Consider the following 27,433-nt stretch of genomic DNA (forward strand, 5'->3'; position numbering starts at 1 on the left):
TCTATAAGGTCGCCCCCTCATTCTCCTACGTTCCAGGGAATAAAGACCCAGCCTGGCCAACCTCTCCCTGTAACCCAGGCCCTCTAGTCCTAGCAACCTCCTCGTAAATCTTCTTTGCGCTCTTCCCAGTTTAACCGCATCTTTCCTATAACAGGGTGACCAAAACTGTGCACAGTACTCCAAGTGCAGCCTCACCAATGACTTATACAACTGCAACATAATGTTCCAAGTCCTGTACTCAGTGCCCTGACTGATGAAGGCCAGTGTGGTAAACACCTTTTTCACCACCCTGTCTGTCTGTGACGCCACTTTCAATGAACTATGCACTTGTATTCCTAGGTCCATCTGTTCCATTACACTCCCTGGTGCCCGACCATTCATCGTATAAGCCCTACACTGGTTTGACTTTCCAAAATGCATCACCTCACACTTATCTGTATTGAAATCCATTTTCCACTCCTCGGCCCACTTCCCAAACTGATCAAGATCCCCTGTAATCTACGATAACCTTCTTCACTATCGACAACACCTCCTAATCTTGTGTCATCCACAAACTTACTGATCAAAAGCCTTGTGCATTCGGATCCAAATCATTGATATAAATAACAAATAACAAAGGTCCCAAACCGACCCCTGCAGCACACCACTAGTCACTGGCCTCCATTCCGAGAAACAACCTTCAACCAGCACCCTCTGCTTCCTACCGCTGAGCCAATTTTGAATCCACCTCACTAGCGCTCCCTGGATTTTAAGGGACCTAACCTTCCAGACCAAGCCTGCCATGAGGGACCTTGTGAAAGGCCTTGCTAAAGTACAAATAGACAACATCCACGGTCCTACCCTCATCTCCCTTTTTGGTTACTTCTTCAAAAAACTCTAAAACGTTCATCAAGCATGACTTTCCACACACAAAGCCACGCTGACTCCTCCTGATCAGACTCTGTCTATCCAAATGCTGGTAGATCCTGTCCCTCAGAATTCCCTCCAGTAACTTCCCCACCACTGACGTCAGGCTGACCAGCCTGTAGTTCCCTGGCTTGGCCTTGCGACCCTTCTTGAACAACAGAACATTAGCCGCTTTCCAGTCTTCAGGAACTTCACCAGTAGCTAACAATGAAGCATATATCTCCACAAGGCCCTCCACAATTTCTTCTCTAGCCTCCCACAAAGTCCAAGGATGCACGAGGTCAGGCCTTGGGGACTTATCCACCTTAATGCACTGTAAGGCCTCAAATACCTCCTCCCTGGTAATATGAATGTTCTCCGAAACATCTCCAGTTGTTTCCCTTATCTCTTGAACAACCATGATTTTCTCCTCAATAAACACCAAGGAGAAATATTTATTAAAAATTCCACTCATTTCTGTTTCAGTAGATTCCTAAACTGAAACCTAAGGGGTTAAGCACTGATTTAGTATGCAGTATTTGTAGATATTTTTATATGTAAGAAAAAAGTCACACCACTACTGATAACAATTTGTTGAGTGATTGTTTTGTGAAACATGTACAGCTGTGCAGCACAAATTAACTGAACCATTGTTAACAATCCAGTTAATGTAATGCGTTATCTATAAATCTGTTGATGGCACTCTCTAAGTGAGGTATGAACCACATACTTTTATTTTAGTGATACGTGTAATGGGACTCCACAGATGAAATTCTCTAATGCTCAAAAATACTCCCTTGCTCTGTAGCTCCTTCTACACTCATCGCCCCCACTTGGGACCATTTTAAACATCACCCTCCCCAATCATTACATCTGTCACTGTGCCAAAGGTAACATGTTATGAATTTCCCCTTCAATACCATCCACAAAAGATGACAGTGTTCATCCTGCATGAAGCAATAGGCCTTGTAAAAAGCCATTATTGATCATTGGTTTAAAACAAAAATCAAGTACTCACCACTTAGCAGGCTGACAGTGTGGAACTGTCACATTATTCATCCTCCAGCAACATAACCCGTACTGCATCCAGAGTTCCGCAGTGTCTCAAGGCCATTCTCTGGGACAAAGTCAATTACACTGGCTTCTGTGCCAAACCTTTCCTGTGTATGGGTCATCAATACAATAAATGTTTCTAGTTATTTTCTTTCTGAAATGATACTAAACAGTTTCTGTTTAGAAAAAATTACATATCCAAACTGTTTAAAAAGAATTAATTGTCTGTAGCTTCTGTGTCGTAAGTAACAGTTCCCACAGTCCCTAGTAGTGAAATGATAAGAACTTGACTTTAATGCAGTGTGCACAGACAGGCCATAATGGCAGCGGCAGGAAGAAAGAGACTTCAGCACAGAGTGACAGTGGTCAAAGGCGAAGCTTTAGAGAGAGATTCCAGAGTGTGGAGATGGGCAGCAATGGTGACCTGACAGAAGTGAACACAAGGTCACTCTGGGGTGGAGGGTGGGAGTTACAGAAATTGTAGCTGCTGGCCAACACCTAAAGCGATGAACTGCCGCTGGGAATGACTCAGTAAGGCTTTGCAAAGTCTTTGGGGACCTGATATTGAAGTGAATCTCAGAATCTCCTTTCCACAGATTACTCCCGGTGATTAGTAGAAGAAGTGGACCAAGGAACTGATTGTGGACTTCAGGAAGGGAAAGTTGGGAGAACGCACACCAGTCCTCATTGAGGTGTCAGCGGTGGAAAGGGTGACCAGCTTCAAGTTCCTGGGTGTCACATCTCAGATGATCTATCCTGTGCCCAACACAACAATGCATGCACGAAGAAGGCAGCCAGCAGCTCTACGTCGTTAGGAGTTTGAGGAGATTCAGTACGTCACCAAAGACTCTTACAAATTTCTACAGATGTACGGTGGAGAGCATTCTGACTGGTGGCATCACTACCTGGTTTGGAGGCTCCAATGCGCAGGATCGCAAGAGGCTGCAGAGGGTTGTAGACTCAGCCAGCTCCGTCATGGGCATGACCCTCCCCAATATCAAGGATATATTCAAGAGGCCATGCCTCAAGAAAGCGACATCTGTCACTAAGGACCCTCACCACCCGGGACATGCCCTCTTCTTGTTACTACCATTGGAGAGGAGGTACAGGAACCTGAAGACCCACACTCAATGATTCAGGAACCGCTTCTTCCCCTCCACCATCAGATTTCTGAATGGTCCATGAACCCATGAACACTACTTCATTATTCCTTTTTTTTGCACTATTTATTTATTTTAGTAATTTAGAGATTTTTACATCTTTGCACTGTACTGCTGCTGCAAAACAACATATTTCACATCATATGTCAGAGATAATAAATCTGATTCTGATTAGAAGCTGATCTTAGCTTGGGGTAAAGTAGTTCCAACAATATCAATGGAAACCTTCAAACAAGACTTTAGGTTGAACAAAAATGTCACCTGCTCTTCCATCCTGGAATCACTCCCTGCTCCTACACACACAAAATGGTTTTGCTTTGAGTTTTTTGTACCTCTGTGGAATTTTGTTCACCCAGATGCTCATCTCCACGAGTAGACCTACTTAAGCTTCAATGGCTTTCTTGGGCATTCTTTTCTCTGCAAATGATTTGTCCAATTGTCCCTGGCTATTCCTCTGCAGTATGAAGGAAAGTCAAACTTTTGGCAGAATGTGATGGTCCAAGCAATGGTGCTGAGAGGATTTAGCAAAAGAGTTCCAGGGATGGAGGATTTCAGAGCAAAAGTCAGACTGAAGAAGCTGGGTCATTCTTGGATCAAAGAAGGTTGAGAGAAAATCTGAGAGAGATGACAAGATCATGGTGGGTTCAGATAGGATAGACCAAGCAAGATGATCCCATCAGTAGATGCTTCAAGGACCACTTCTGTTATAATTCCGTGTAGAACTGCAATACTTCAGTGGGCCCCTCGCATTTTTATTGTGTTTTTGCCTACTTATTGCTGAGTCACTTCCACAATTCTTTCTCCTTTCCTCCTTGGTTGCTTCCCTCCTGTTAACCGTCTCCAGTCCACTGGCCTGTTTCTCTAGCCCTCTCACACTGCCCAAGGCTCCCAGACTCTCCACTGGTTGCACACATCCTGAGAGTGTCATTCTTTGATCTTCCCACCCATCACCTCACCAGCCAGCTGAATTCCAGTGAGCAAGTGGTGCTGAAAAACTCAAACCCTTACCCCACTTTTACCGTAATTCTTTCTCTGGTTTTGATCAGAGCAGTGACTGGGAGATTAATCCTATTTTTTGGTGACCCCAGGGCAATGCTGAAATGTTTATCTTTTCCATCTCTGATGACTGAGTTCACTGGGTCCAACCTACAAATGAAAACATATAACTTAAACTTTAGTCTTACTCTTACCCTTAGACCTGAATGTTAACTCTGTTTCTCTTCCCGCAGTTGTTGACTAAACTGCTGAATATTTCTAGGATTTTCTGATTTTATTTTAGATTTCCAGCATTTTCATCCAATCTTATTCTTCAAAACATCCCTGTGCTGAGCTTTATGGTTTGCATTGAGTATAAGGGTAAGGAAGTCATGTCACAGTTGTATGAAACTTTGGTTAGATCGCACCTGGAGTATTGTGTACGATTCTGGTCACCAGATCACAGGAAGAGTGTGGAGGCTTTGGAAAGTGTACAGAAGAGGTTCACCAGGATGCTGCCTGGATTAGAGGGCATTGGCTCTAAGGAGAGGTTGGACAAACTTGGATTGTTTTCTCTGGAGTAGTGGAGGCTGAAAGGAGACCTGACAGAAGTTATAAAATGATGAGAGGCAGAGACAGGGAGACGGTCAGAATCTTTTTCCCAGGGTAGAAATGTCAAATGCTAGAGGACATTCACTTAAGGTGAGAGGGGGAAAGTTCAAAGGAGATGTGCGGGGCAAGTTTTTACACAGAGAGTGGTGGGTGTCTGGAATGGGCTGCCAGAGGTGGGAGTGGAGGCAGATACAATAGTGGCATTTAAGAGACTTTGATAGACATACATGAGTGTGCAGGGAATGGAGAGATATGGATCATGTGCAGGCAGAAGAGATCTTGTTTAATTTGGCATCATGTTCAACGCAGACATTGTGGGCCAAAGGGCCTGTGGGGCCTGTTCCTGTGCTGTACTGTTCTGTGTTCTATGTTCTATGTATATCTGTCCTCCACCTTCCCCCCACCCCCCAGCCCAGGCCAGTGGTCACACCACTGTACAAATTATTTTCAAAAGTGAAACCATCTTTATTTTCTTTCTGAGATGAAATTGTCATTGAGGTCAGTGTAATTTGTAGTCAGATTGAAACAGCAGTGATCCTCCCAACACAGAATGAGACTGCATTAACCCCAATATTCTGGACAACCAGCTACACATTTCAGCATCGGAAAATTCTTCATAACGTCCATGTTTATCTGTCTTTCTAAGTCCGGACACGAAGCAAGGTCAGGGTGTAATGCAAGTTTAACGTGAGAGTGGAGAGGTTTAATAGGAATCTGTGGGGCAACTGTTTCACCCAGAGGGTGGTGAGTATGTGGAACAAGCTGCCAGAGGAAGTGGGTGAGGCAGGTACATTAACAATATTTAAAAGGACAGGTACAGAGGTTTAGAGGGATACGGGCCAAGCGTGAGCAAATGGGACTGGCTTAGATGGGAATCTTGGTCGGCATGTCCTTCTAAACTTTTCCTAACTGTGTACCTGTCTAAATACCTTTTCAATGTTCTGCTCTTTGCCCAGAGATGTTCAGGTTTTGACACCAGAATGTTCACACTTGGCATTAGTGTAGTGCCTGTGGTTCAGACTCGGGGTGAGGGAGCTCCTGGTTCCTGGAGCACTTTGGCTGCATCAACTCCCCTGGGAGCAGATGGGGAGGTGGGGGTTTCCCTCCTGCTCCCCCGAGGGAGATCTCCCTCCTGCTCCTGAGGGGGGGGGGGGGGGTCTCTCCTCCCCACAACGAGGCCTCATTCCCCGTCTATCACCCCCCTTCGCTGACCGAGCGGGACCCTCCCTCCACGTTCACCCACTCCGAACCACCGCTCCCGGAGCGGTGGGGGCGGGGGTCTCCCTGCGGCCGGACCCGACTCGGGATCGCCCCTCCCCCGCCGGACCCCGAGTCTCCCCCCCGCCCCCCGGGAGCGGACCCTCGGGACGTTTTGTTCCCACCACATTCGGGGTTTCCTTCGGGCACTGGAAGGGCGCTTTCCCGGGGCGCGCTCACACCGCGGGGACCCCCACCTCGGGGCGCTCCCGTTGCAATGAAGGTAAGGGAGGGATGGATCCCCCCGACCCACCCCACCCCCCGCCGGGACCCGGAGAGGGGTCATAGGGAGAGCCCCCATCCCGGCCACTGAGTGACAAACTGACCAGCCCCCTCCTTCCCCATCCCGCACCGACCCCTGACCCACCTCAGCCCGGCCACTGACCAGTCCCTGACCCCCACCAGCCCACCGACCCACTCCACACCCCGGTCCCTGAGTGACCAACTGACCAGACTGTGACCCACACTCCCAACGACGACCACCACCACCCCCCTCCCCCCCCACCCCCCGCCCGGCCCGTTGCCTTTCGGTGAGGGTCCCGGGGAGCTGCGGTCACCCCCCGTTGTCCGACCACGGGATGGGAGTTATTCTGCCACTGGTGGTGGGGGTGGGGGGGGGGGGGTGTGGGAGGTGGTGTGGAGAGGTTCCGGGGCAGGTGGCGCCGGCGAGAACCGCTGTCAGACGTTGCGGGACGGGTGCGGTTTGATTGCGGCTCTGGGTGCAGCGGCAGCCGGGACGGGACACCGGCTCCTGCAGCAGAGACACCGGAGCCAACACATGACTCAGCAAGGCGGAGAACTGCAGGGGACGGGGGAGCCGCCCCACCGGCCGCTCTTAAACCGGCAAAGTCTGCACTTGCCAACCTCTGGGTGCGGGTCGCAGCGGCGGGGGAACCGGCCCCACCAGCCCGTCCCTCACCGCTGCGGGCCGTTCTGTACCTGGTTCCTCCCCTCTGTCCAATCGCAGTAACAGAAGCTCTGTCCATGGAGGAGCAGCTTTCACTAGATGGGCCAAATGGCCTGCCCCTACTATCACCACCATTCTGTAGCTGGGGTAAACCTACAATTCCTGTCAGACAGAACCCAGAAACAGTCCCTTCGGCCCACCGAGTCCCTGCTGACCATCAAGCGCCCATTTACACTGATCTTACACGCATCCCATTTAATCCCCACCCCACCACCTCCCCCCACCTCCACCTCCCCCCCACCTCCCCCACGTCCACCTCCCCCCACCTCCCCCCCACCACATTCCCAGCGACTCCCCCCTCCCCTGGGAACAGCTACACCACTGCTTTCATTGTGGAGTTTCACAGCTGAATGTCCTCCCTCTCTAATAGTCCAGGCAATGCCAATGAGGAAAGGGTTATATTGGTCCTGAGCTCAGTCTGTTTAAGCCCTGTTTGGGGGAGGTTTATGCTCCCAACTGCACCACAGGAATTCCCTCCCTCTTTCCAGAAGTATCTGTGACCTTGGAGTGAACTTTGACAGAAATTTGTTTCAGCAATACACTGAGTTTTTATCCCCTGGTGCTACTGTACCGGGCTGGAAGTGAACACTCACCCCTCATTGCCCCCACGAAGGTCGTGGTGAGCTGCTTTCTTCAACCACTGCAGTCCTTCTGGTGAAGACACTCCACCATATTGTTGGGGAGGGAGTTCCAGAATTCAGACCCAGTGATGAAGGACCAGGGATATATTTCCAAGTCAGGATGGTGTTGACTTGGAGGGGAACCTGCTCCCCTGCACCTGCTGCTCTCATCCCTTTGGTGATCTGGGTCCTGGGTTTGGGAGGCATTGCCAGAGCAGCCTGGCCAAGGCACTGCAGAGCATTTGTGGATGCTACTCTGCACCAGTGGTGAAGGGAATAAGTGCTTCGAGTGGTTGATGGAGGGCCAGTCATCTGGGCTGCTTTGTCCTGGCTGGTGTAAAGAATTGTTGAGCTGCACCCACCCAGGGAAGTGGAGAGAGTCCCATCACTCCTGATATGTGCCTTGCAGATGGTGGAAAGGCCTTGAGATGTCAGGAGGGGAGTCACTCTCTGCACGATGCTCGGCGTCTGAACAGCTCTTGTAGCCACAGTTTTCATGTGGCTGTCGAGTTGTGTTTCTCATCAACAGTGAGCACCAAAGCATTGCTGGTGGAGGGCAGCAATGGTGAAGCTATCAGGAGGTGGCTAGACTCTTTTCTGTTGGAGGTGATCACTGTCTACAGTGTAAATGTCACTTGCCATTTGTCAGCCCATGCCCAAATGTTGTCCAGGTCGTGTTGGATTCTGGTGTAGATGCTCTCCTGGTGTTGTTGGGGAGTTCCAGGCTTTAGACCCAGTGATGATGAAGGAATGGTGATGAAGATGTGTGGCCTGGAGGGAACCTGTCAGCAGGTGATGCCCAGGGCTCTGCTGCTCCCGTTGGGACAGGGTTGGCAGGTGCAGGCAGAGTAACCTGGGCAAATTGCTTTAATTCAGAGCGTGATTCACAAACAAGGCATCTGTCAGTCGACATATTCGGACGTGTTGGAACAATAATCTAGTTTAATTATGATGTGAATTCTTTTTATTTTGATGCAGGGATTATTTGAGTCTTTTGACTTTTAAACATTAGAGAGAGAAGTTGTGCAGGGAGCCCACCTCGAAGGTGCATTGCCAGTTTAAATGCAAAGCAGAGAGACCTGCAAGCATCACACATTTCCTCTGGGTAGTCGGAGAAACAAATTAGCAGCGTCAGCATCAGGTTTCCCAATAAAAGGTTCGGTGCACGAGGGGACTGTACTGTTCCAGACAGTCCGGCAGAAGCACGATGAGTTACGGCTGGGATTTATTTGATGCTCTTCCAACAAGGAGGCTGCTTTCGGACTCCTCCAGGAACATGGGTTTTCGCACTCAGAGCTGGTCCAGAGGCACCGTCTCATCCCTCAAGCACAGTCCCCTGTCTGTAAGCCGAGGTTTCAGCTCGCTGGTTCACCGGCCGTCAGACAGCATGCAGCTCTATCAGTCTGGAGCCTTCTCCGAAGATCACATTGCAGTCAGCCTCAACGAGAAGCTGCTGATGCAGGGGCTGAACGATCGCTTTGCTGGTTTCATCGACAAGGTCAGGCAGCTGGAGCAGCAGAACCAGGGGCTGGAGGCAGAGATCGCAGCCCTGAGAGAGCGGCAGAGCTCCCAGTCTGGCCTTGCAGATATCTACGAGCCCGAAATGTCAGAGTTACGGAACCTCATTCTGGAAACTGAAAACCAGAAGACACAAGTTCTCCTGGACCGCGACCACTTGAAGGAGAATCTCCAACGGCTGAAGGAAAAGTACGAGGCAGAGGCACAGGTTCGTCTGGACACGGAGGCAAGTTTGCACGCCTGCAAGAAAGACCAAGAGAACAGTAACCTGGTGAGACAGGAGTTAGAAAGGAAAGCACAATCTCTGATGGATGAAATCACCTTTCTCAAGAACAACCACGAGGAAGAGGTGTCTGACCTGTTCTCTCAGATCCAAGCTTCACAGGTCGGTGTAGAAATGAAAGATTTCACCAAGCCCGATCTGGCGGGAGCTCTGAGGGCGATTCGAGCCCAGATGGAAGGCTGTGCCGGTATTAACATGCAGCAGGCAGAGGAATGGTTCGCGTCCAGAGTGGCCAAACTCAACGACGCAGCGGCAATCAACAAGGAAGCTCTACAGAGTACAAGGCAAGAGATCAGCGAGTACAGTCGGCAGTTACAGTCCAAGAACATCGAGCTGGAGACACTGAGAGGGAGGAAGGAGTCCCTGGAAAAGCAGCTGAATGATGCTGAAGCCAGACACGACGGAGAATTAATCCAGTACCAGGTGAGAAATCCTACAGGAACTGCACACTTTTTGCCTCTTTCCATTTGCTCCATTTATTACAATTTGCTCTTTGTTTTACAGGACACCATTCAACAATTAGAAAACGAGCTTAAAAATACAAAACAGGAAATGACTCTCCACCTGAGGGAATATCAAGATCTACTGAATGTCAAAATGGCCTTGGACGTGGAGATCGCCTCCTACAGGTAGGGTTGTGGATAGTTATGTGTGAAGAATAATCTGCAGTCTAATAAATTATCAGAAGGTAAATGAAACTAATTATAGAGGGAAGGGAGATAGTGCACACCTGAAATTATGTGCAGCAGTGAAATGTTGTCTCAAGTAGCTATGTGATGTTTCTGAAGATGATTCCATAACCGTCACTAAAGCTTTGATTACAATCATGTCCCTCTCAGCTGTTCAAATTCATGCCCTTAACTGCAGCCGTTCAAACAAAGAAAGAAGCTGTTTCTTTGAATTGATTTGATATTTAAAAGGATCTGTTGCAAACAGAATAATTCTTTTTGTGAAACACCAGAGGCTGCAGCTGCTGGCTGCTGGAATCTGGAGAAACAACAGACAATCTGCTGGAGGAACCCAGCAGGTCGAGCAGCATCTGTGTGTGTGTGTGTGGGGGGGGGGGGAATATCACAAAATTCCTTTGTGACAATTTCCTCTTTTGAAGTAGACACTACCTCACACCCTGAGCTTCAAACATAAAAATGGTCAGGCTCTGAAATTTGTAACTGCACTCATTTCAGATCAGGGCAGGTTGAGACTAGAATTCCTCTCTTCACAATCATTAAGGTTGTTTTCATCACCAAACCCCAGCAGAGTGTGTGGGGGCTGGTGGGTTCCAGTGCTTTGTGTGGACCCCCATGACCATTCTGTCAGACACAACGACACCACAGCACGCCCGCATCTCCTGCTAACTGGCAGGACTCCCTTCACCCTCTCAGTAAGAATACCGATTGGTCAAAAAAATCTCTTTGAGGAGATACCAGCTCTCTGATGGAAAGCGATTCTGGACCCTTGTCACCAGGTCCTCCTGAGCTGGAGGCACAGGAACCATGGAGTACAGAGTCTCTGCTCTGGCTATTGTGTGAAAAGATCAATGGCTTTCCACTTAGAAAGGAGTCCCAGTAACCTCCCACCAAAACTGCAGCCGGAAACTCTCCCCGTCCTTCCCACAGCCCAGGGATAATCTGGGAGCAATTAACCCTGATGACGAGAATGATGAAAGAAAGGGTTAAAACTGCGGTATCCCATCACCATCTTACTTTGGACTTGGGCAGCACACATATATAACCATGATGTGAAATCAATACATTAACTCTGCAAATGCTTGAACCTCTGGAAGAACAATTTATCACCAGGGTTACACCAGATTAAAATGGTCAGCAGATCGGAAGGTTTCATTCCACAGATGAGAATCCAGCCCGAGCTTCTGTCAGCTTCACAAATGCCTTCCCATCGTAACAAAGCTGGAAATGTGCAGATCTGATACAACCCCACAAATCACAACTGGTGCTTAAACTGAGTTAACAGGAGCACGGATGGTTCACAGCACTGACAGAGGTGACAGCCTGCCAAGTCCAAGGCAGCTCTGTGTGTGAGGAATCCAGGCAGCCCCATCCTCCCTCCCCCACAGCCCCCCTCCCTCACCCCTTCCCTCCACCACAGCCCCACTCCCTCACCAACACCCCCACTCTCACCCCCTCCCTCCCCACAGCACCCCTCCCTCCCCTACAGTGCCACTCCCCTCCACAGCCCCACTCCTCCCTCCCTCACTCAGCCCCACTCCCTCACCCCCTCCCTCCCCCACAGCCCCCCTCCCTCACTCCCTTCCTCCCCCACAGCCCCCCTCCCTCCCCTACAGCCCCACTCCCCCCACAGCCCCACTCCTCCCTCCCTCACTCAGCCCCACTCCCTCAACCCCTCCCTCCCTCACTCAGCCCCACTCCCTCAACCCCTCCCTCCCTCACTCAGTCCCACTCCCTCATCCCCTCCCTCCCCCACAGCCCCCCTCCCTCACTCCCTTCCTCCCTCACAGCACCCCTCCCTCCCCTACAGTGCCACTCCCCCCACAGCCCCACTCTTCCCTCCCTCACTCAGCCCCACTCCCTCAGCCCCTCCCTCCCCCACAGCCCCACTCCCTTCCCTTCTAGACACTGACCCAGCACCCTCGAACACCCGCACTTTGAATGCGATTCCAACCCTGACTGTGCACTGCATGAAGAACCTTCACTTTTTCTGCCAATTGCCCTCTTCCTCTGTTCTTGACCCTTCCGCTTATGCTTCTGTTGGATCTTTCATGACCATAAATTCCTTTATCAAACCTTCCCACAACCTCCTCTGTTCCAAGGGGAGAAACCTCAGCTTCTCTGGACTTTCCTTGTAACCAACATCCTCATTCCTGGAATTATCTCTTCCTCATCCTCTTTAAAGCTTTCACATATTTCCCAAAGCCGGTGCCACCCCTGAGGACAATGTGGTGATTGACAAGGGTTTTACATAAAACTAATGGCTCTAATAGTAGGATTTCTTGTACATATTGTAATGAAAAGTTTATTCTGAAATATAAAAATAAGAAGAGTTTGTAAACAAAAGATTGTGCAAGGATTGCTCTGGTGTGGTTCACTGAGCTTGCAGCTCCAGTGGGGGAAGGAATTGGCTCAGAATTACTACAGTTAAAGAAAACCTCCAGGATCCTGCAGCCCCACTCAGGTTACATCCATCGCTCAACAGTAATGTTACTCTGCACCATTAGTATTTTTAAAAATCCAGTATTGCTTGTTTTTCAAGAGTGGTTTTCAAAGTGTTAGAAGTACAGATCTACTTTGATATTAGTAGGTCAGCTAGAAGTCCACACCCCACTTCCCTGTACAATGGCAGCTCTGCACCCTGACTGGTGATCACAGTTGCTTACAGAAGAGGGAGAACCACAGGCCCCAGGTTGATGAAATATCAGACAGGGACTGCTCCCAACAGGGCTGCACTGCAGAAGCTGAGAGAGGAGTTTAAAAACTACGAAGGGCTCCACAAATTAAAGGCATCCGTTTCTAAGGCTCAGTGGCCAGATGGTGTGGATTTACAGTTGGCAAAGAATGTGGGGTGGCAGGAGTAACTGGTTAGGATTGGAGATCTACTGCCTGACCAGCTGGTGGGGAATTGTGCGCAAGAATGCAAGGGATGGGTGGGGCCGATGGCCAACTGTCCTGTTCCTGTTCTGGTCCGAGGTCCAGCAATTACACTGCACTTCCTGCTGCTGGATCCCACACCTGGACATTGAGATTATCAACCTTCCTTATTCCAGATCTTACCGTTGCTTTAGATTACAACTTCCTCGGCTCTGGGAACATCTCAGAGCATTGCCTCCTGCACTACATCAGAGACAACACTTCAGATGTACGGTAACCTCCCAGGGCAGTGAAAGGCCCTTCACAAATGAAGATGGTTTCTTTTTCCACAGAAATAGCATTCCCCATCCTACCTGCAGTGACACAAGAGGCTTTTCAGCCCTTGCAAGGTTTCGACCCAAAACACTGACAATTCCTTTCCTCTCACAGACACTGCTCGACCCACTGAGTTCCTCCAGCATCTGTGTCTCTTGTGCCTCTCACCAGGATGATGCCTGGATTAGAGAGCTTTAGCTATAAGGAGAGATTGGACAAATTCGGATTGTTTTCTCTGCAGCGTCAGAGGCAGAGACGTGACGATACAAGTATGTAAAATTATGAGAGGCGTAGACAGGGCAGATAGTGAGAACTTTTTTCCCAGGGAGGAAATGTCAAATACTAACGGGCATAGTTTTAAGGTGAGAGGGGCAAAGCTTAAAGGAGATGTACAGGGTAGGTTATTTTTGTATACAGAGGGTGGTAGATGCCTGGAACAGGCCGCCAGGGGAGGTGGTGGAAGCAGATACAATACCAATGTTCAAGAGGCATCTAGACAGCCACATGAACAGGCAGGAAATGGAGAGATGGGGACCATCTGCAGGTAGATGGGATTACTTTGGATTGGCATCATGGTCAGCACAGACATTGTGGGCCGAAGGGCCTGTTCCTGTGCTGTACTGTTCTATGGTCAATTTCTATTTCCCTGAATAGTGCTGCAGTCACATCCTCCCAGGGACTAACAATTAGTGCAGCTGCTCTTCCTTTTATACACCTACAGAAGCTCTTACTGTCTGCTTCTAGATTTCTTCCTAGCCAACTTTCCATGCAGTATTTTCTCCCTCTTTATTTTTGTTTAGCCATTACTTGCTAGTTTCACAGATGTTCCTGGTCTTCTGGTCTACCACCAATCTTCACAACGTTTCATGCCTTTTCTTTCAATTTGATACTGTTCCTAACTTCCTTAATCGCCCATGAATGTATCACCCTCCCTGCTATCTCTACTTTTCAATGGAATGTATCTTTTTTTTAGGAATCATGAAAGACCTCCTTAAATGAGCACCACTGCTTATACAGCCTGTTCTCATAGCCCACATTTTTATTTAAATTTAAGATGGTAGACTTAGACCAAAGTTTCTTATTGTTAAACCGAATATGAAATTCTACCATGTTATAATTTTCCTCCCCTGAGGATCATTTATTTAAGGATTATCGATAAATCCCATTTCGCTACACATGACCCTGTCCAATGTAAACAATTCCCTGGTTGGTTCACAATATATCACATTAAGAAATTGTCGCAAACATATTTTATAAGCTCATCCTCCTGGTTACCTTTGTCAATCTGATTCATCCAATCTACACTGAAATTAAAATTGTCCATGACTATTGCAGAATGTTTTACACGACCCTGTCAGTTTTTGATTTATGCTGTGTCCCAGAGTGCAGGAACCATTAGCAGGACTCTGCAGTCATGCCACTACTGATTGCTACTGAACAGCAGAGGAACAGGCCCTTTGGCCCACAATGTCTGTACTGAACACAATGCCAAATTAAACTAATTCTCTTCTGTCTGCACATGATCCATTTCACTCCATGTGTCTAACAGCCTCATAAATGCCACCATCATATCTGCTGTCACCACTTTACCTACACCTCCACCTTCTTGATTAAGATCATTTCTCATGACTGTACTGACGTCAATTATTTTTTTACTAAGAGTTACCCTGTTTCCTTTGCCCTTCTGTCAATCCTTCTGAAAGTTACTCTGTTGCTGCCTGAATTTTCTGCAGAATTGGAGCAAGATGTGGACCAAGAGTTCAGGCACACAGCCCAAAAGTGAAAAGAAAGAATTGTATCTCTATAGCACTTTTCATAACTTGGGCCATCAAACACCGTGCAGCCAATGAAATAGAACAGTACAGCACAGTACAGGCCCTTTGGCCCACGATGTTGTTCTGAACTATATGACCACCTCCTCTGTGATCAATCTCACCCTTCCCTCATACACAGCCCATAACCCGCCATTTTACTTACATCCATGTGCCCATCTAAGAGTCTTTTAAATGTCCCTATTGTACCAGCCTCTACCACCACCCCCGGCAGCGCGTTCCAGGCACCCACCACTCTCTGTGTAAAGAACCTACCTCTGACATCTCCCCTGAACATTCCTCCTCTGATCTTAAACAGATATCCTCTGGTATTGACCTTTGCTGCCCGGGGGAAAAGGTGCTGGCTGTCCACTCTGTCTATGGCCCTCATAGATAGTTCTGACTGAGGTGTAATATAGAGCATGTGACAGGCAATTCCCCCAATGCAAGTGATCAACCACACAAAAAAATCCCCTTCTGAAGCTGAACTGAGGAAGATTTGCTCTGTGCCTGGCCTCGTGTGGCCTCGTGTGGTTGTTGCTAGCACTGGAGCATGTGTTCCATTTTCCAACATTCAATGCTTTACCTTAATGAATGCAAAATATATGGATCATCATCTAAAAAACAAATTCCTGTTAATGGGAAATCACTGGAGCAAGTTCTGTCCAAACTTATTGCAGGTACCAGAAGAGTCAACCCATCTGTGGGAAGGTCATGGAACCTTCCCCCAGAGAGACGGGGCAGCAGATCCTGAACTGTGCCAACGTCACACAAAAACAAAGGAATCCAGTTTATAGATCACTTCACCTTCTTCATTACAAAACTGTGTTTTTCATTATTCCAGGCTTCATTAACACAAGAATTAATTTTTTGCTGATGATCTAACATTATTTGCTTTCTATTTGAAGGAAACTCCTTGAAGGTGAAGAGACAAGATTCGGTGACTTCACTCCCTCAGTGTATACATACAAACCACAGCCTTTAGCACACACAACCTACGTGACAACCAAGACCAAAGCCACCTCCACAAAGGTTATGCCTCAGTATAGGTTTGTAGAAGAAATCATCAGTGCAACGACAAAGGAAATTAATCTGGCAGAGCTGGAAGCTGCTGACTACAAGGCAGTCGTTGACCAGGAAGGAAAAATAGCAGAAGATGAAGCAGCAGTAAAAGAGGGGGAGGATGTGGAGAAGGAAGCCGGGGAACCAAAAGAAGCAGCTGAAGAGGAGGAAAAGGAGACTGAAGAGGCAGAAGATAAAGGTGAGGTTCAGGAGGAAGAGGCAAAGGAGGCTGCTGAGGAAGAAAAGGAAGAAGAGGAAAAGGGTGAAGAAGCTGCAGAAGAAGTAAAGGATGAAGAGAAGGCAGAAGAAAAGGCTGAAGAGGATAAGGATAAAGAGAAGGTTGAAGAGGCAGAAGAAAAGGTTGAAGCAGTAGCAGAAAAGGTTGAAGAGCAGGAAGAAAAGAAGGTTGAAGAGGTAGAGGAGGAAAAGGCTGAAGCAAAGGAAGAAGAGAAGGTTGAAGAGAAGGCAGTAGAGGAAAAGGCTGAAGTAAAGGAAGAAGAGAAGGTTGAAGAGAAGGCAGTAGAGGAAAAGGCTGAAGTAAAGGAAGAAGAGAAGGTTGAAGAGAAGGCAGTAGAGGAAAAGGCTGAAGCAAAGGATGAAGAGAAGGTTGAAGAGAAGGCAGTAGAGGAAAAGGCTGAAGTAAAGGAAGAAGAGAAGGTTGAAGAGAAGGCAGTAGAGGAAAAGGCTGAAGTAAAGGAAGAAGAGAAGGTTGAAGAGAAGGCAGTAGAGGAAAAGGCTGAAGTAAAGGAAGGAGAGGTTGAGGAGAAGGCAGAAGAGAAGGCTGAAGAGGAAAAGGCTGAAGAAAAGAAGGCTGCAGAAGAAGTAAAGGATGAAGGGAAGGTTGCTAAGGCTGAAGAAAAGGTTGAAGAGAAGGCAGAAGAGAAGACTGAGGAGGCTGAGGAGAAGGTTAAAGTAAAGGATGGAGAGGTGAAAGAGAAGGAAGATGGGAAGAAGGCAGAAGAGAGGAAAGAAGAGAAGGCAGAAGAAGTGAAGGATGAAGAAAAGATTTCTGAAGAGAAAGAGGTTTCTAAAACGAAAGAGGCTGAAGTGGTGCGTGCAGACTCAGGGAAGGGTGATGAGCAGGTTGCAGCTAAACCAAAAGAAAAGGTTGAAACCAAAGCAGCAACTGAGCAAGGAGCCAGTGAAACAACTGTGGAGGGAGAGGAGACCCAGGCAACCACGGCAACGGAAACCGGGCCCGTGAAAGATAAGGAGACAGAAAGTGAAGCTAAGGATGGAGCAGCCTCCACAGGGAAAGACCAGTAGACAGGGTAAAGGACGAATGGCTCAAGCAGCAACAATGGCCGAACGCTTCCTAAACACAAAGCTGAAAGAACAATGAGCACTGCATGTTGATGGAGACAAGTTTCAGGGCCTGATGTGTACACTGTAGACAATGAGATAATCTCAGGGCAATAACCAGCTAAGCTAATGTTGCATGAACGTTTGCACTGTTAAATTATGGAGGCATCACATGCTGGCGGTGAGGAAATGTGCGGTCAATCTGTACAAACACGAGCAAATAAAAGACACTTCAATCTGAATTCCCAGTGCCCCAGAGTGACGTTAATATGTTCTGGAAAAAAATCAACTGTTTGTCAAAGGCTTGCGTTTACAAAGTGCCGTGGTGTAAGGGAACCCTAAACTGCTTCACAGGTACCAAAGCCAAGAGGACAGGTTAGGGGAGGAGGAGGTGGATTTCAAACAGGTTCTGGAAGCAGTGGGCTCATTTAAAGAGGGCAGTCCTGCAGTGGAGCAGAGGTTACTGAAGGCTCAGGCTCCCCAGGCTGGCACCAGATGTAATCCCCCTCTCTCCCCCTTCTTCCTCGAGGAACAATGGGGCTTCCAACCAAGAACACCTTGTGTTTATTAATTAGCTCCTAGATTTCCTGGTCATTCTCATCGAACCAGTCCTTGTTCTTCTTGGTAGAGAAGGCAAAAGTCTCCTCAGAGATGCCAATTATGGTGGACCTCAGGGCAGTCCGTACACTGGGCACTGCAGCTCTTGTCAGCTGTCAGTCAACAGGTCACTTCTCAGGCTGTCAGTCAACAGGTCACCTCTCATTATTTGGAGGTCTCACCTACTCAGTCCCTCCTCATGTGTCAAACACCATTCCTGGAACCTCCCTGATGGATCTTCCTTGCACGCCCCCTATTGCAAGTACATTCTTCTGTAGGGAAGGAGACAAAAACTGTGCACAATACTCCAGCTGTGGTTTCATCAAGGCTCTGTCATTGTTTAGTTTTATGCTTGTACTCAAATCCTCTTGCTATAAAGGCCAACACGCCTCTCCCTTCCCTGCTGGACCACACCTTCACTTTCAGTGACGTATACAAGGTCACCAGTCCCTTTGAACATCAACATTTCTCAGCATCTCGCCACATAGAAAAGTCTCAGCCTTTCTGGGTTTTTTGCTTGAAGAGGTTTCCTCACACGTTCTGCCCTGCTCCGCCTGCCCACTCTTTCACTCAGCTTGGCCTCAGCCCGCTGAAGCCTGTTTGACCCCCCCTTCCTACTTACACTCCCCCCTAGTTTCATGTTTATTGGTATATTATTGTCACATGTACCGAGACACAGTGAAAAGCTTTTGTCTGCGTGCCATCCAGACAGATCATCCATACATACGTACATCAAGGTAGTAAGAAGAAAAACAAAATGCAGAATATAGTGTTACAGGTACAGAGAAAGTGCAGTGCAGGTAGACAAATAAGGTGCAAGGGTCACGATGAGGTAGATTGGGAGATCAAGAGTTCATATTTTAATGTATGACAGGTCCTTGTAAGAGTCTGATAACAGTGGGGTAGAGGCTGTCCTTGAGTCTGGTGGTACATGCTTTCAGGCTTTTGTATCTTCTGCTTGATGGGAGGGGGGAGAAGAGAGAATGTCTGGGATGGGAGGGGTCCTTGATTACGTTGGCTGCTTTCCCGAGGCAGCGGCAAGTGGAGACAGAGTCAATGGAGGGGAGGCTGGTTTGTACGGTTTTCACGAGCAGATGATCTTACTTTATCTACTAATAAACAGTCAGCGTGTGAAATATCACCAAATATCACCTGGGGATGACACTGGGAGCCTCAGGTCCACACATCAGGGGTCCTCAACACAACATAAACTGCGGAAGGAGCACAGCACCTCACCAGCCACCTCCCTCCCGATCAGCCACCACCTACCCCACCTGGGTGAGGTCTGTGGTCGCACAATGGCTCCGTCAGCCACCTCACAACCCACACAACTGGAATGGAAAGAGGTCACACTCCATCCGGAGTGTGGAGGAGGAAAGCACTGGTCCAACGAGGCACGACACAAGGAACCACGCATCATCTCCAGGCAGATACAGCCCTCAGAACTCAACAACTTCAGATAACCAGCCTCTCCAGTTTGGTCACCTTCAGCCTGTAATGTTAACACAATTTTTCATTCTCCATGGACACTGTCTGACCTGCTGAGTATTTCTAGATTTTCAGCATCTGCAGTTTTTATTTTTGCTTTTCAGGTAAATTCCAAGTCCTGTGTGTGCCCCCCTCACCCCCCCCCCCCCTCCACCGAATCTCTCCCCCCCCCCCCCACGTGACAAATCCTTTGCCATAACTCTGAAGTTGTTTCCTTGCCCATATGTACACAATGGCCTTGGTGGAGGAGCCTCTAAACTTTCCAGGAGCCAAGATCTTCAGGAGGTGGAGAGGCAGTCAGCTGGATCCTCAAGCTGGGGTCTGCCTGCTAACAGGAAACTGAGCTGCACAGGAATGGCTGCAGAGAGACGTGCAGCACCTGGGCGATTTGGGTCATTGGTGGGACCTGTCCAAGAAGAACAGTTACACCTAAACTGGAGGGGTTCCAATATCCTTGCAGGAAGGTTTGCTCACACTACTTGGGGGAGGGGGTTATATTTGTTAGGGGGTGGGAAGCATTGTAGCAGTGCAGCAGGTGGGGACAAAAATGTAGAGGATAAATCAAGCAAGTCCAGTGGGCAGAGCAGGCAGAAGGAGATTAGGGAGCATGGGAAGGCTGGCAATTAACTGCATTAACCTTCACTGCAAGGAACCTCACAGTGAATCGGATGAGCTCAGAGCACGGGAATTCTGACATTATTGCAATCACAGAAACATGGTTGAGGAAAGGGCAGGTCTGGCTGCTCAATGTTCCAGGGCATAGACGTTTCAGCAGTGACCGGAGATGTAAAAGGGGAGTGGGGTTCACACTGCTGATCAGGGACAGCGTCAGAGCAGCACTTAAAACATCCTGGAGAGATCATCCAATGAGGGGTAGACCTTAGGAATAAGAGAGGAGTGATCACTTTGCTGGGGTCACACTACAGGCCTCCCAATTATCAGCAGGAAACAGAGAAACAGATATACAAGCAAATCGCAGAAAGGTATAAGAGTAATAGGGTTATAGTCCGGGAATTTTAACTTTCCCAACATCAACTCCATTGCCTTAAAGCAAGGAGCTTAGTTGAGGTGAAATTTGTTAACTGTGCCTAAGAAAGTTTTTTGACAAACCAGGTAGAGTCCAACTAGAGATGGGGCAGTTCTCAACCTTATGTTACTGAATGAAACTGGGCAGTGGTGGAAATGCTGGTGGGGGAAACTTTGGGAACAGTGACCGAAATTCTGCAAGTTTCAGAGTGGTGACAGAAAGGAATAAGGTCAACGTCTTGAAGTGGAAGAAGGCTGATTTGAATAGTGTAATGGAGGGCCTGGTGCAAGTCGATAGAGAGCAGATGCTTGCGGGTAAAACAATATCTGACAAGTGGGAGTCTTTTAAAAGAGAGTTGGTAAGAATTCAGGGCCAGTATGTTTTGGTAAGGGTGAAAGGCAAGGATGGCAAAATTAGAGAACCTTGGATGACAAAGGATATCGAAAGTTTAATCAGGTAAAAAAAGGAAACATGTGGCAGGTAAAGGCATCTGTGTTTGAGGAAATCCCTTGAGGGTGTTGGAGAGAATTTAAGAAAGGGGCCATGAAATATCTTTGGCAAGTAAGATTAAGGAGAATCCCAAGACATTCTGGAAGCATATCAGGATCAAGATGTTAGACAGGGAAAGGGTGGGTGCCCTTTGGGATTAAAGGGTAATCTATGTGTGAAGCAGGGGTGTGGAAACTGAGGTCGAATCCAAGCCTCAGATGGAGACACAGAGACTGCAGATGCTGCAACCTGGAGCAACACACAATCAGCTGGAGGAACTTGGCAGATCGAGCAGCATCTGTGGGGGGAAGGAATAGTCGACGTTTCAGATCAAAACCTGCACTGGGACATGACCAGTTCTGATAAATTTTTCAGGAATCAGCCCTGATGCAGAGTTTCACCCGAGAAGTTTGAGGATGAGAGTACCGGGGCTGGACATCAGCTGGTTCTGGCATCACAACTCATGCCTCCAGTATCACTGTTCCTCATTCAATGAGGGGGACATCATTAATCCTTTCTCACAGCCCTGTCCCAGAAAGAAAGTTGAGGATGTGCCTGCAGTAGAGGTACAGTGCAGGGCATACAGCAGTTCAAAACTGACCTCACATTGAGGACAGCCAGCCCAGAGAGCACTTCACTGCTACAAACTCATTTATTACAAAGCCATTAAACTGCCCTCATTATGGATGTGGAACAGCTGAAGGATTCTGTCCAACAGAAACAGCTCATGAAAGAAAGGAACTGTTTCCAACAGTTAGTGTGTTTGTGAACATTATTGTCCACAGCAGAATGCAGGCTGTGATGATGCAGCACAGAACATTGTTGCTGCCACACCTACACCGTTAACCAAGTATACACAGAACCTCACAAAGGCACAAGGTTTTACTGACACCTGCAAACATGAACTATATTTACTTGCACAGTAACATATGGCTGTGAACAACCTTCAGTTGTCAGATCAAAAACTGTCGCACAATTAAAATGTCTTACCTGATCATGGCAGAATCAATCTAATAGCTCAAGAGGAGTTTAATAACAAAACAAGCCTTTCTGTCCTTAGTAAACGTCTTACACATCTCCAGGTTATATGAACATCAATTTTCCCCTGTCCTTACAGAATGCATCAATCCAAGTTATCATCGAATGTGGTGCTGAGGATGGTGCTTCATTGTCGTGAGCTGTGGCTATTGAAATGATTAATTGCTGCTTCCAGTGTGCAGTCTGAATAGTTGGAGCCAGAGGCAGAGAGGCAATCAGAATGCAATTCAACACTCTAAATTGCATGAGATTGGACAATCACAGCCCTTGGATAAAGCTGCCATCATTGGGCAGTCCACCACTTGATCTTAATGTAATTAGATAATTGCCTGCATTGTCATCATGGATGAGGAAACAGAACGTTCAGATTGGTGTTATTGTTTTCTACCTTCCCTCAGACAATCAAAAACTGGTAACGTTGCTCAAAGCAGCTGCTTCTTTTCTTAACTCCTAAAATTAATTACCTCCTTATGCCCTTTGTTCCAGGGCTGTTTCATCCTTTAACAAATGTCAGGTCAGTGATCCGTGGGAAGACGCAACAGCAGAGTTTTGGTCCAAACTTTCATCGGAACCCCTCGCAGTACAATCTGTGATTCTGATATTTTGTTTCTCCTGAAATACTTTTCTTGTATTTCCAATTCTGTTCAGCTTTCAAATTGTCTAAGTTCCGATCTTTTAAAAATTTATCAACGTGTTCTTACTAAACAATTCACTTACCAAGTAAAATGGGTATTTTACCCGAGTCTGTACATCACTTACCTTTGAGATTACAAAGCAGACACTGTCAATGGAGATCAGATGCAGAGAAACAGAGACACCAGAGACTGTAGATGCTGGAATCTGGAGCAACACACAAACCACTGGAGCAAATCAGCAGAGAAACAGACATCTGCTGCTGGCACATCCATGTTGTTAACTGTGCTGTCAACCATCATGGACAGAACCTCAAATATATTCCTGTCTACACAACCCAGCACCTTCCCTTCCCAATATCTCATCCCAACATCAAACTGTTTATTGAAAGTCTCCCAAGGTTTTCACCTACACGACTGAATCTGGAAGTCTATTCTCAGCCTTGATCACCCTCTGTGTGAACTTTCCAGTTTTAGTTCTCAATTTGCCTTTCACCAGTTTGAGCACACAAAGTGGCCATGGTTTCATTTGAAGTACTCTTTAAAGAATGATTTGCATTCATTGAGTATCTTTCATGACCTCAAAGTGTCCCAAATGTGTTATGTACTTTTGAAGCATAATCAGTGTTGTAACACAAGGATAGGGCAGCCTGTTCCTTCACCATTTAACACTGTACATACTTCTACAAGATGTATTAAAGTTGCCTCTTTGGTCTTCCTTCAAAGCTCAACGTTCATATACTAGGCATCACCTTTCTATGTAACACACCCAGGGATTGGAGAATTAGTCTTTAAGTAATAAGCTAAGCAGAGTACAGATCCATCTGTCGATAGCTGCTCCACAAAACTTGACATTTTAAATACCATGTTTATTAACACCCAGATCACATTCACCCTCTTCTCTCACAAGCTCTAACTAACATGTACATTGCTCACCCTATTCTTTCACCCTGAGCAAACAAGGTGAGAGAACCTTGCCTCCTGTAGGGGGTGTAGACCGAACATATAAAAAATTTGAAATACACACTGAGCTTCAGACAGTAGAAGCCCCGCACCGCAGGGATCACACACCACTTTACACAGTCAGATGCATCATCAGACTGCACACCTCAATCCAGAACTATTAAACAGCTGTTGCACTGGAATGGATGCAGTCATGTGAAAATTGCAATAGAGAGAGAGAGGGAGAGAGAACGACAGAGAGAAAATCATTTTAAAAAATACTCCATGAGGTAGCAATCAAAAATAAATGCATGTCCTTGTCAACAAAAGTAACAGCAAGGTGGCTAGGAGAGGGCACACATTAAGTACAAAACTGGAACACAAGGGTACAATCTGGGGATACAACTCCCAGTCCTCACCCTGAAGATTAAGGATCTTCACAAACTTTGTTGGGGAAGCCCAGAACTTGTGAGATATTCAAGCCATAAATTGAATTATCAGCAAATAGAATTTCAGATGTTCCATTTTAGCCTTTTAACAGGTTGGCTAAATCAACTCAAACTTTTGGATTTCCAGTTATTTTAAGGAAAACTAATAATAATTTAAAACATGTTAAATGTATAACTTTAGATGCAAATTACCGAATTCAACTTAACTCTGAGCTTCACCTGATAAACGTCCCTGTTAAAAAAAAATGAAAGGACAGCAATTCTAAAGCCCTTCAGCTGATTTATTCCCTCCTGTAAGTGGGATTTGCTGCTCTGCTTCTACACACTGATGGACTTCCACAGGAACACACATCTATGCCAGGTCTAACAACTGTGGGAACAACCCAGGCCAGCAACATTTTTCCAGGGTAAAATAATATTCTTCCTTTAATTGTCTCCTCCTGAACACTTCTGCTGGGGTACAATTACATGAATGGTGCAGTCCTCCACCAGCAAAATCTTCTGATGAGAGTTCAGTTGCTCTGACCATTGCAGTAGAACCCAGTACTCTCACCCCTACAGCCAGTAACACTGGATACAAATTAGGTGCAGGAACACCCAGTGATACTTTAACAGATAATCCTGAAACCATCACTCCCATCAGGATCCGAACTGAACCATGGTCTGAAATTCCCTGCTGGAAAAGTGCTGTAGCACTAGCTGTTGGGAACTCTATCCTGGTCTTCACTAAATCCAGTTAACCAGTCCTTTACTCCACTACCAGGTTCAGAGTCATACAGCATAGAAACAGGCCCTTCAGACCATCAGCTACCTATTTTTATTAATCCTTTTTAACAACACTTGATCCGTAGCCTTCTATGCCCTGGCAATTCAACTGCTTGTCCAGATGCTCCTTGAATTGTTGTGAGAGTCTCTGCCTCCATCATCCCCTCAGGCAGGTGTGTTCCAGATTCTAACCACCCTCTGGGTGAAAATGTTCCTCAGATCCTCTTGCTCCTCACCTTCAACCTAAGCCCCCTGATCTTGGACAGCTCTGCAAGAGGGAAAAGTTTCTTATCATCTCCCCTGTCTATGCCTCTCATATAATATTGTACACCTCTATCAGGTCCCCTTTCAGATTCATCTGCTCCATGGAGAACAGACGCAGCCTCTCCAGTGACTCCTCCTGAATGAAACACTCCATCCCAGGCAACACCCTGGTGAATCTCCTCTGCACCCTCTCAGGTGCAATCACATCCTTCCAACAGTGTGGTGGCCAGAAATGCACACCACACTCCAGCTGTGGCCTCACCAGTGTTTGCGATATCCTTTGGAATACAAGTTGGCAGAGCCCAAGATGCAGAGATCAGCACTCTGGCCATCATAAGTCAGGGCACCAAGTACAGGAGTTGGGACATTACGTTGCCGTTGTATAAGTCGTCAGTGAGGCTGTACTTGGAGTACTGTGTAGTTTTGGTCACCCTTTTATAGAAAGACGTGGTTAAACTGGAAGGAGTGCAGGAAGGATTTGAGGATGTTGCCAGGACTCGAGCGCCTGAGTTATGGGGAGAGGGTGGCCAGGCGAGGTCTTTATTCTTACAACTTAGGAGAATGAGGGGTGACCTTGTAGAAATGCTTAAAATTATGTGGGGCAGAGATAAGGTGGATGGTCACAGTCTTTTCCCCAGGGTAGGGGAGTCCAGAACTAGGGGGGCATAGGTTTAGGGTGAGAGGGGAAAGATTTAAAAGGGACCCGAGGGGCAACTTTTTCAGAGGGTGGTGAGTATATGGAACGAGCTGCCAGAGGAAGTGGTTGAGGCAGATACAGTGGGATCATTTAAGCACTTGGACAGGTACATGGAGGGGTGAGGCTTGGAGGGATATGGGCCAAATGCAGGAAATTGGGATGAGCTGGGTGGGCACCGTGGTTGGCACAGACTGGTTGAGCCGAAGGGCCTGTATCTATGCTCTGTTGCCCTATGACTACATGCTGAGGGACACACTGAAACTTGTGGCACCTGCTGCAAAAGCCCTGCAGGGAAAAGCAGTGTTTAGCATCTTGCTGTGTGTCCACTGAAAGACCAGAACCATGTAAATGCCTCTCAGACTGCTTGTTGAAGGAAGCTACGTAAAGAAAATGCAAGCTAAACCTTGTAATTGGAATGATAGGGCTTACCCTGAGAACAGTGACATGTCCTGTATTATATATTTGTAAGTTTTATGTAAAAAAGGACATCCTACAATGACAATGCAAGACAATGTGTTGGTTATTTATGTCTGATACCAGTGGCATAGGCAGGGTGAATTGTAGGTAGCTAAAATAGTGAGGTGGTTTAGAATCAGGGTGCAAGAGATTGAGGAGAAATCCAAGGAAGAACTCCTTCATCTGCAGGGCAGCTGCAATCTGAAACACTTGGCCTGAGATGGTGGAGGCGGGTCCTCACACAACAGTTAAGTATCTAAATGAGCACTTAAGTTGCCAAGGCTCTGGGCCTGGTGCTGAGAAATGGGATGGGTATAGATGGGTTCTTGATGGTTAGCATGGCCATGATGGGACGAAGGCCCTGTTTCCTTGCCATATGACACTATTACCTATACAGCCCTCTTACAGGATTAATCTAATGCACATTCAGAAATAATCTTAGAAGTTACTTTACGAATTTGAGAGGCAGGAGTTAACATTCAGGACACTATTAAGTCCAAAGACAACAGCCTAATGCTGGGATTAGAGGAAAAATAAACATGTGATCTACCACGCACAGAGGATGAGTCCAGTGGCGTCCTACCAGAAGTGGAAGGTGCTGTCAAATTCACTGTGACCCTTACATAGTCACCTTTAACAAGGAAACAGCCTTACCTGCTTCACAAATAGCCTCAAGGAAAATGAACAGTATTCCACGGAGGGTGATCAAGGGGATCACAGAATACACAGATGTGAAGCCATTGAGGTGGAGAGGTTGGGAAGGTATCATGGAGGTAAATGAAAGAACAGAGGCAAAGTGAAGTGAATGGAAAAGAACAAAGAAATTGTATGTTCACAGTGGGATCTTGGCTCCAGAAGGAATTAATCTTGGAATAGATCAGAATATAATCTTGGCCAGAGAAACCAGTGATGGGAGGCAGCAGAATACAGGGAGAGAACACATTAGCCAAAGTTGGAGGGTGGGAACCAGCATGGGAACAGCAGAATCCAGGTGACAAAGGCTTATGGAAGACAGACAGAAGCACCATGTCAACAGTGATCAAGGAAATGGCAGATACAACAGTAGGATCCTCACCGAAGCAGCTGGTTAGGAAGGTGGGGAGGGGCAAAACTGAAAACATTTGAATGCAATGATTTAAAAATAAGCCACTGGAAGATAACTGTTGTGCAACAGTCAGAGCACAGAAACAGGGCAAATAGCCCACC

General features: G+C 47.2%; 1 protein-coding gene across 6 annotated transcripts; it reads left to right on the forward strand.

Annotated features, from left to right (window-relative positions):
* The first annotated feature begins 8,568 nt into the window (after nt 1-8,568).
* On the forward strand, nt 8,569-17,557 carry LOC127584726 (neurofilament medium polypeptide-like). 6 transcript variants are annotated; one of them, XM_052041629.1, is made up of 4 exons: nt 8,569-9,753; nt 9,835-9,959; nt 15,928-16,687; nt 16,739-17,557. In XM_052041629.1, the coding sequence occupies exons 1-4, from the start codon at nt 8,737-8,739 to the stop codon at nt 17,345-17,347; spliced, it is 2,511 nt and encodes an 836-aa protein (XP_051897589.1). In that variant the 5' UTR covers nt 8,569-8,736; the 3' UTR covers nt 17,348-17,557. The 6 variants fall into 6 exon arrangements, with proteins under 6 accessions (XP_051897589.1, XP_051897588.1, XP_051897592.1 ...); XM_052041628.1 differs by having other exon boundaries at nt 15,928-16,636; nt 16,688-17,557; XM_052041632.1 differs by having other exon boundaries at nt 15,928-16,585; nt 16,688-17,557.
* Nucleotides 17,558-27,433: the final 9,876 nt, after the last annotated feature.

Source organism: Pristis pectinata, chromosome 30, assembly GCF_009764475.1.
Source record: "Pristis pectinata isolate sPriPec2 chromosome 30, sPriPec2.1.pri, whole genome shotgun sequence".
Taxonomy (NCBI): Eukaryota; Metazoa; Chordata; class Chondrichthyes; order Rhinopristiformes; family Pristidae; genus Pristis; species Pristis pectinata.

Coding starts and splice junctions, on each gene's coding strand:
- LOC127584726 (XM_052041627.1), top strand. CDS start 8,737: ATGAGTTACGGCTGGGATTTATTTGATGCTCTTCCAACAAGGAGGCTG. Junction 9,754..9,834: donor GAGAATTAATCCAGTACCAG/GTGAGAAATCCT, acceptor TTTGTTTTACAG/GACACCATTCAACAATTAGA. Junction 9,960..15,927: donor GTGGAGATCGCCTCCTACAG/GTAGGGTTGTGG, acceptor TTCTATTTGAAG/GAAACTCCTTGAAGGTGAAG.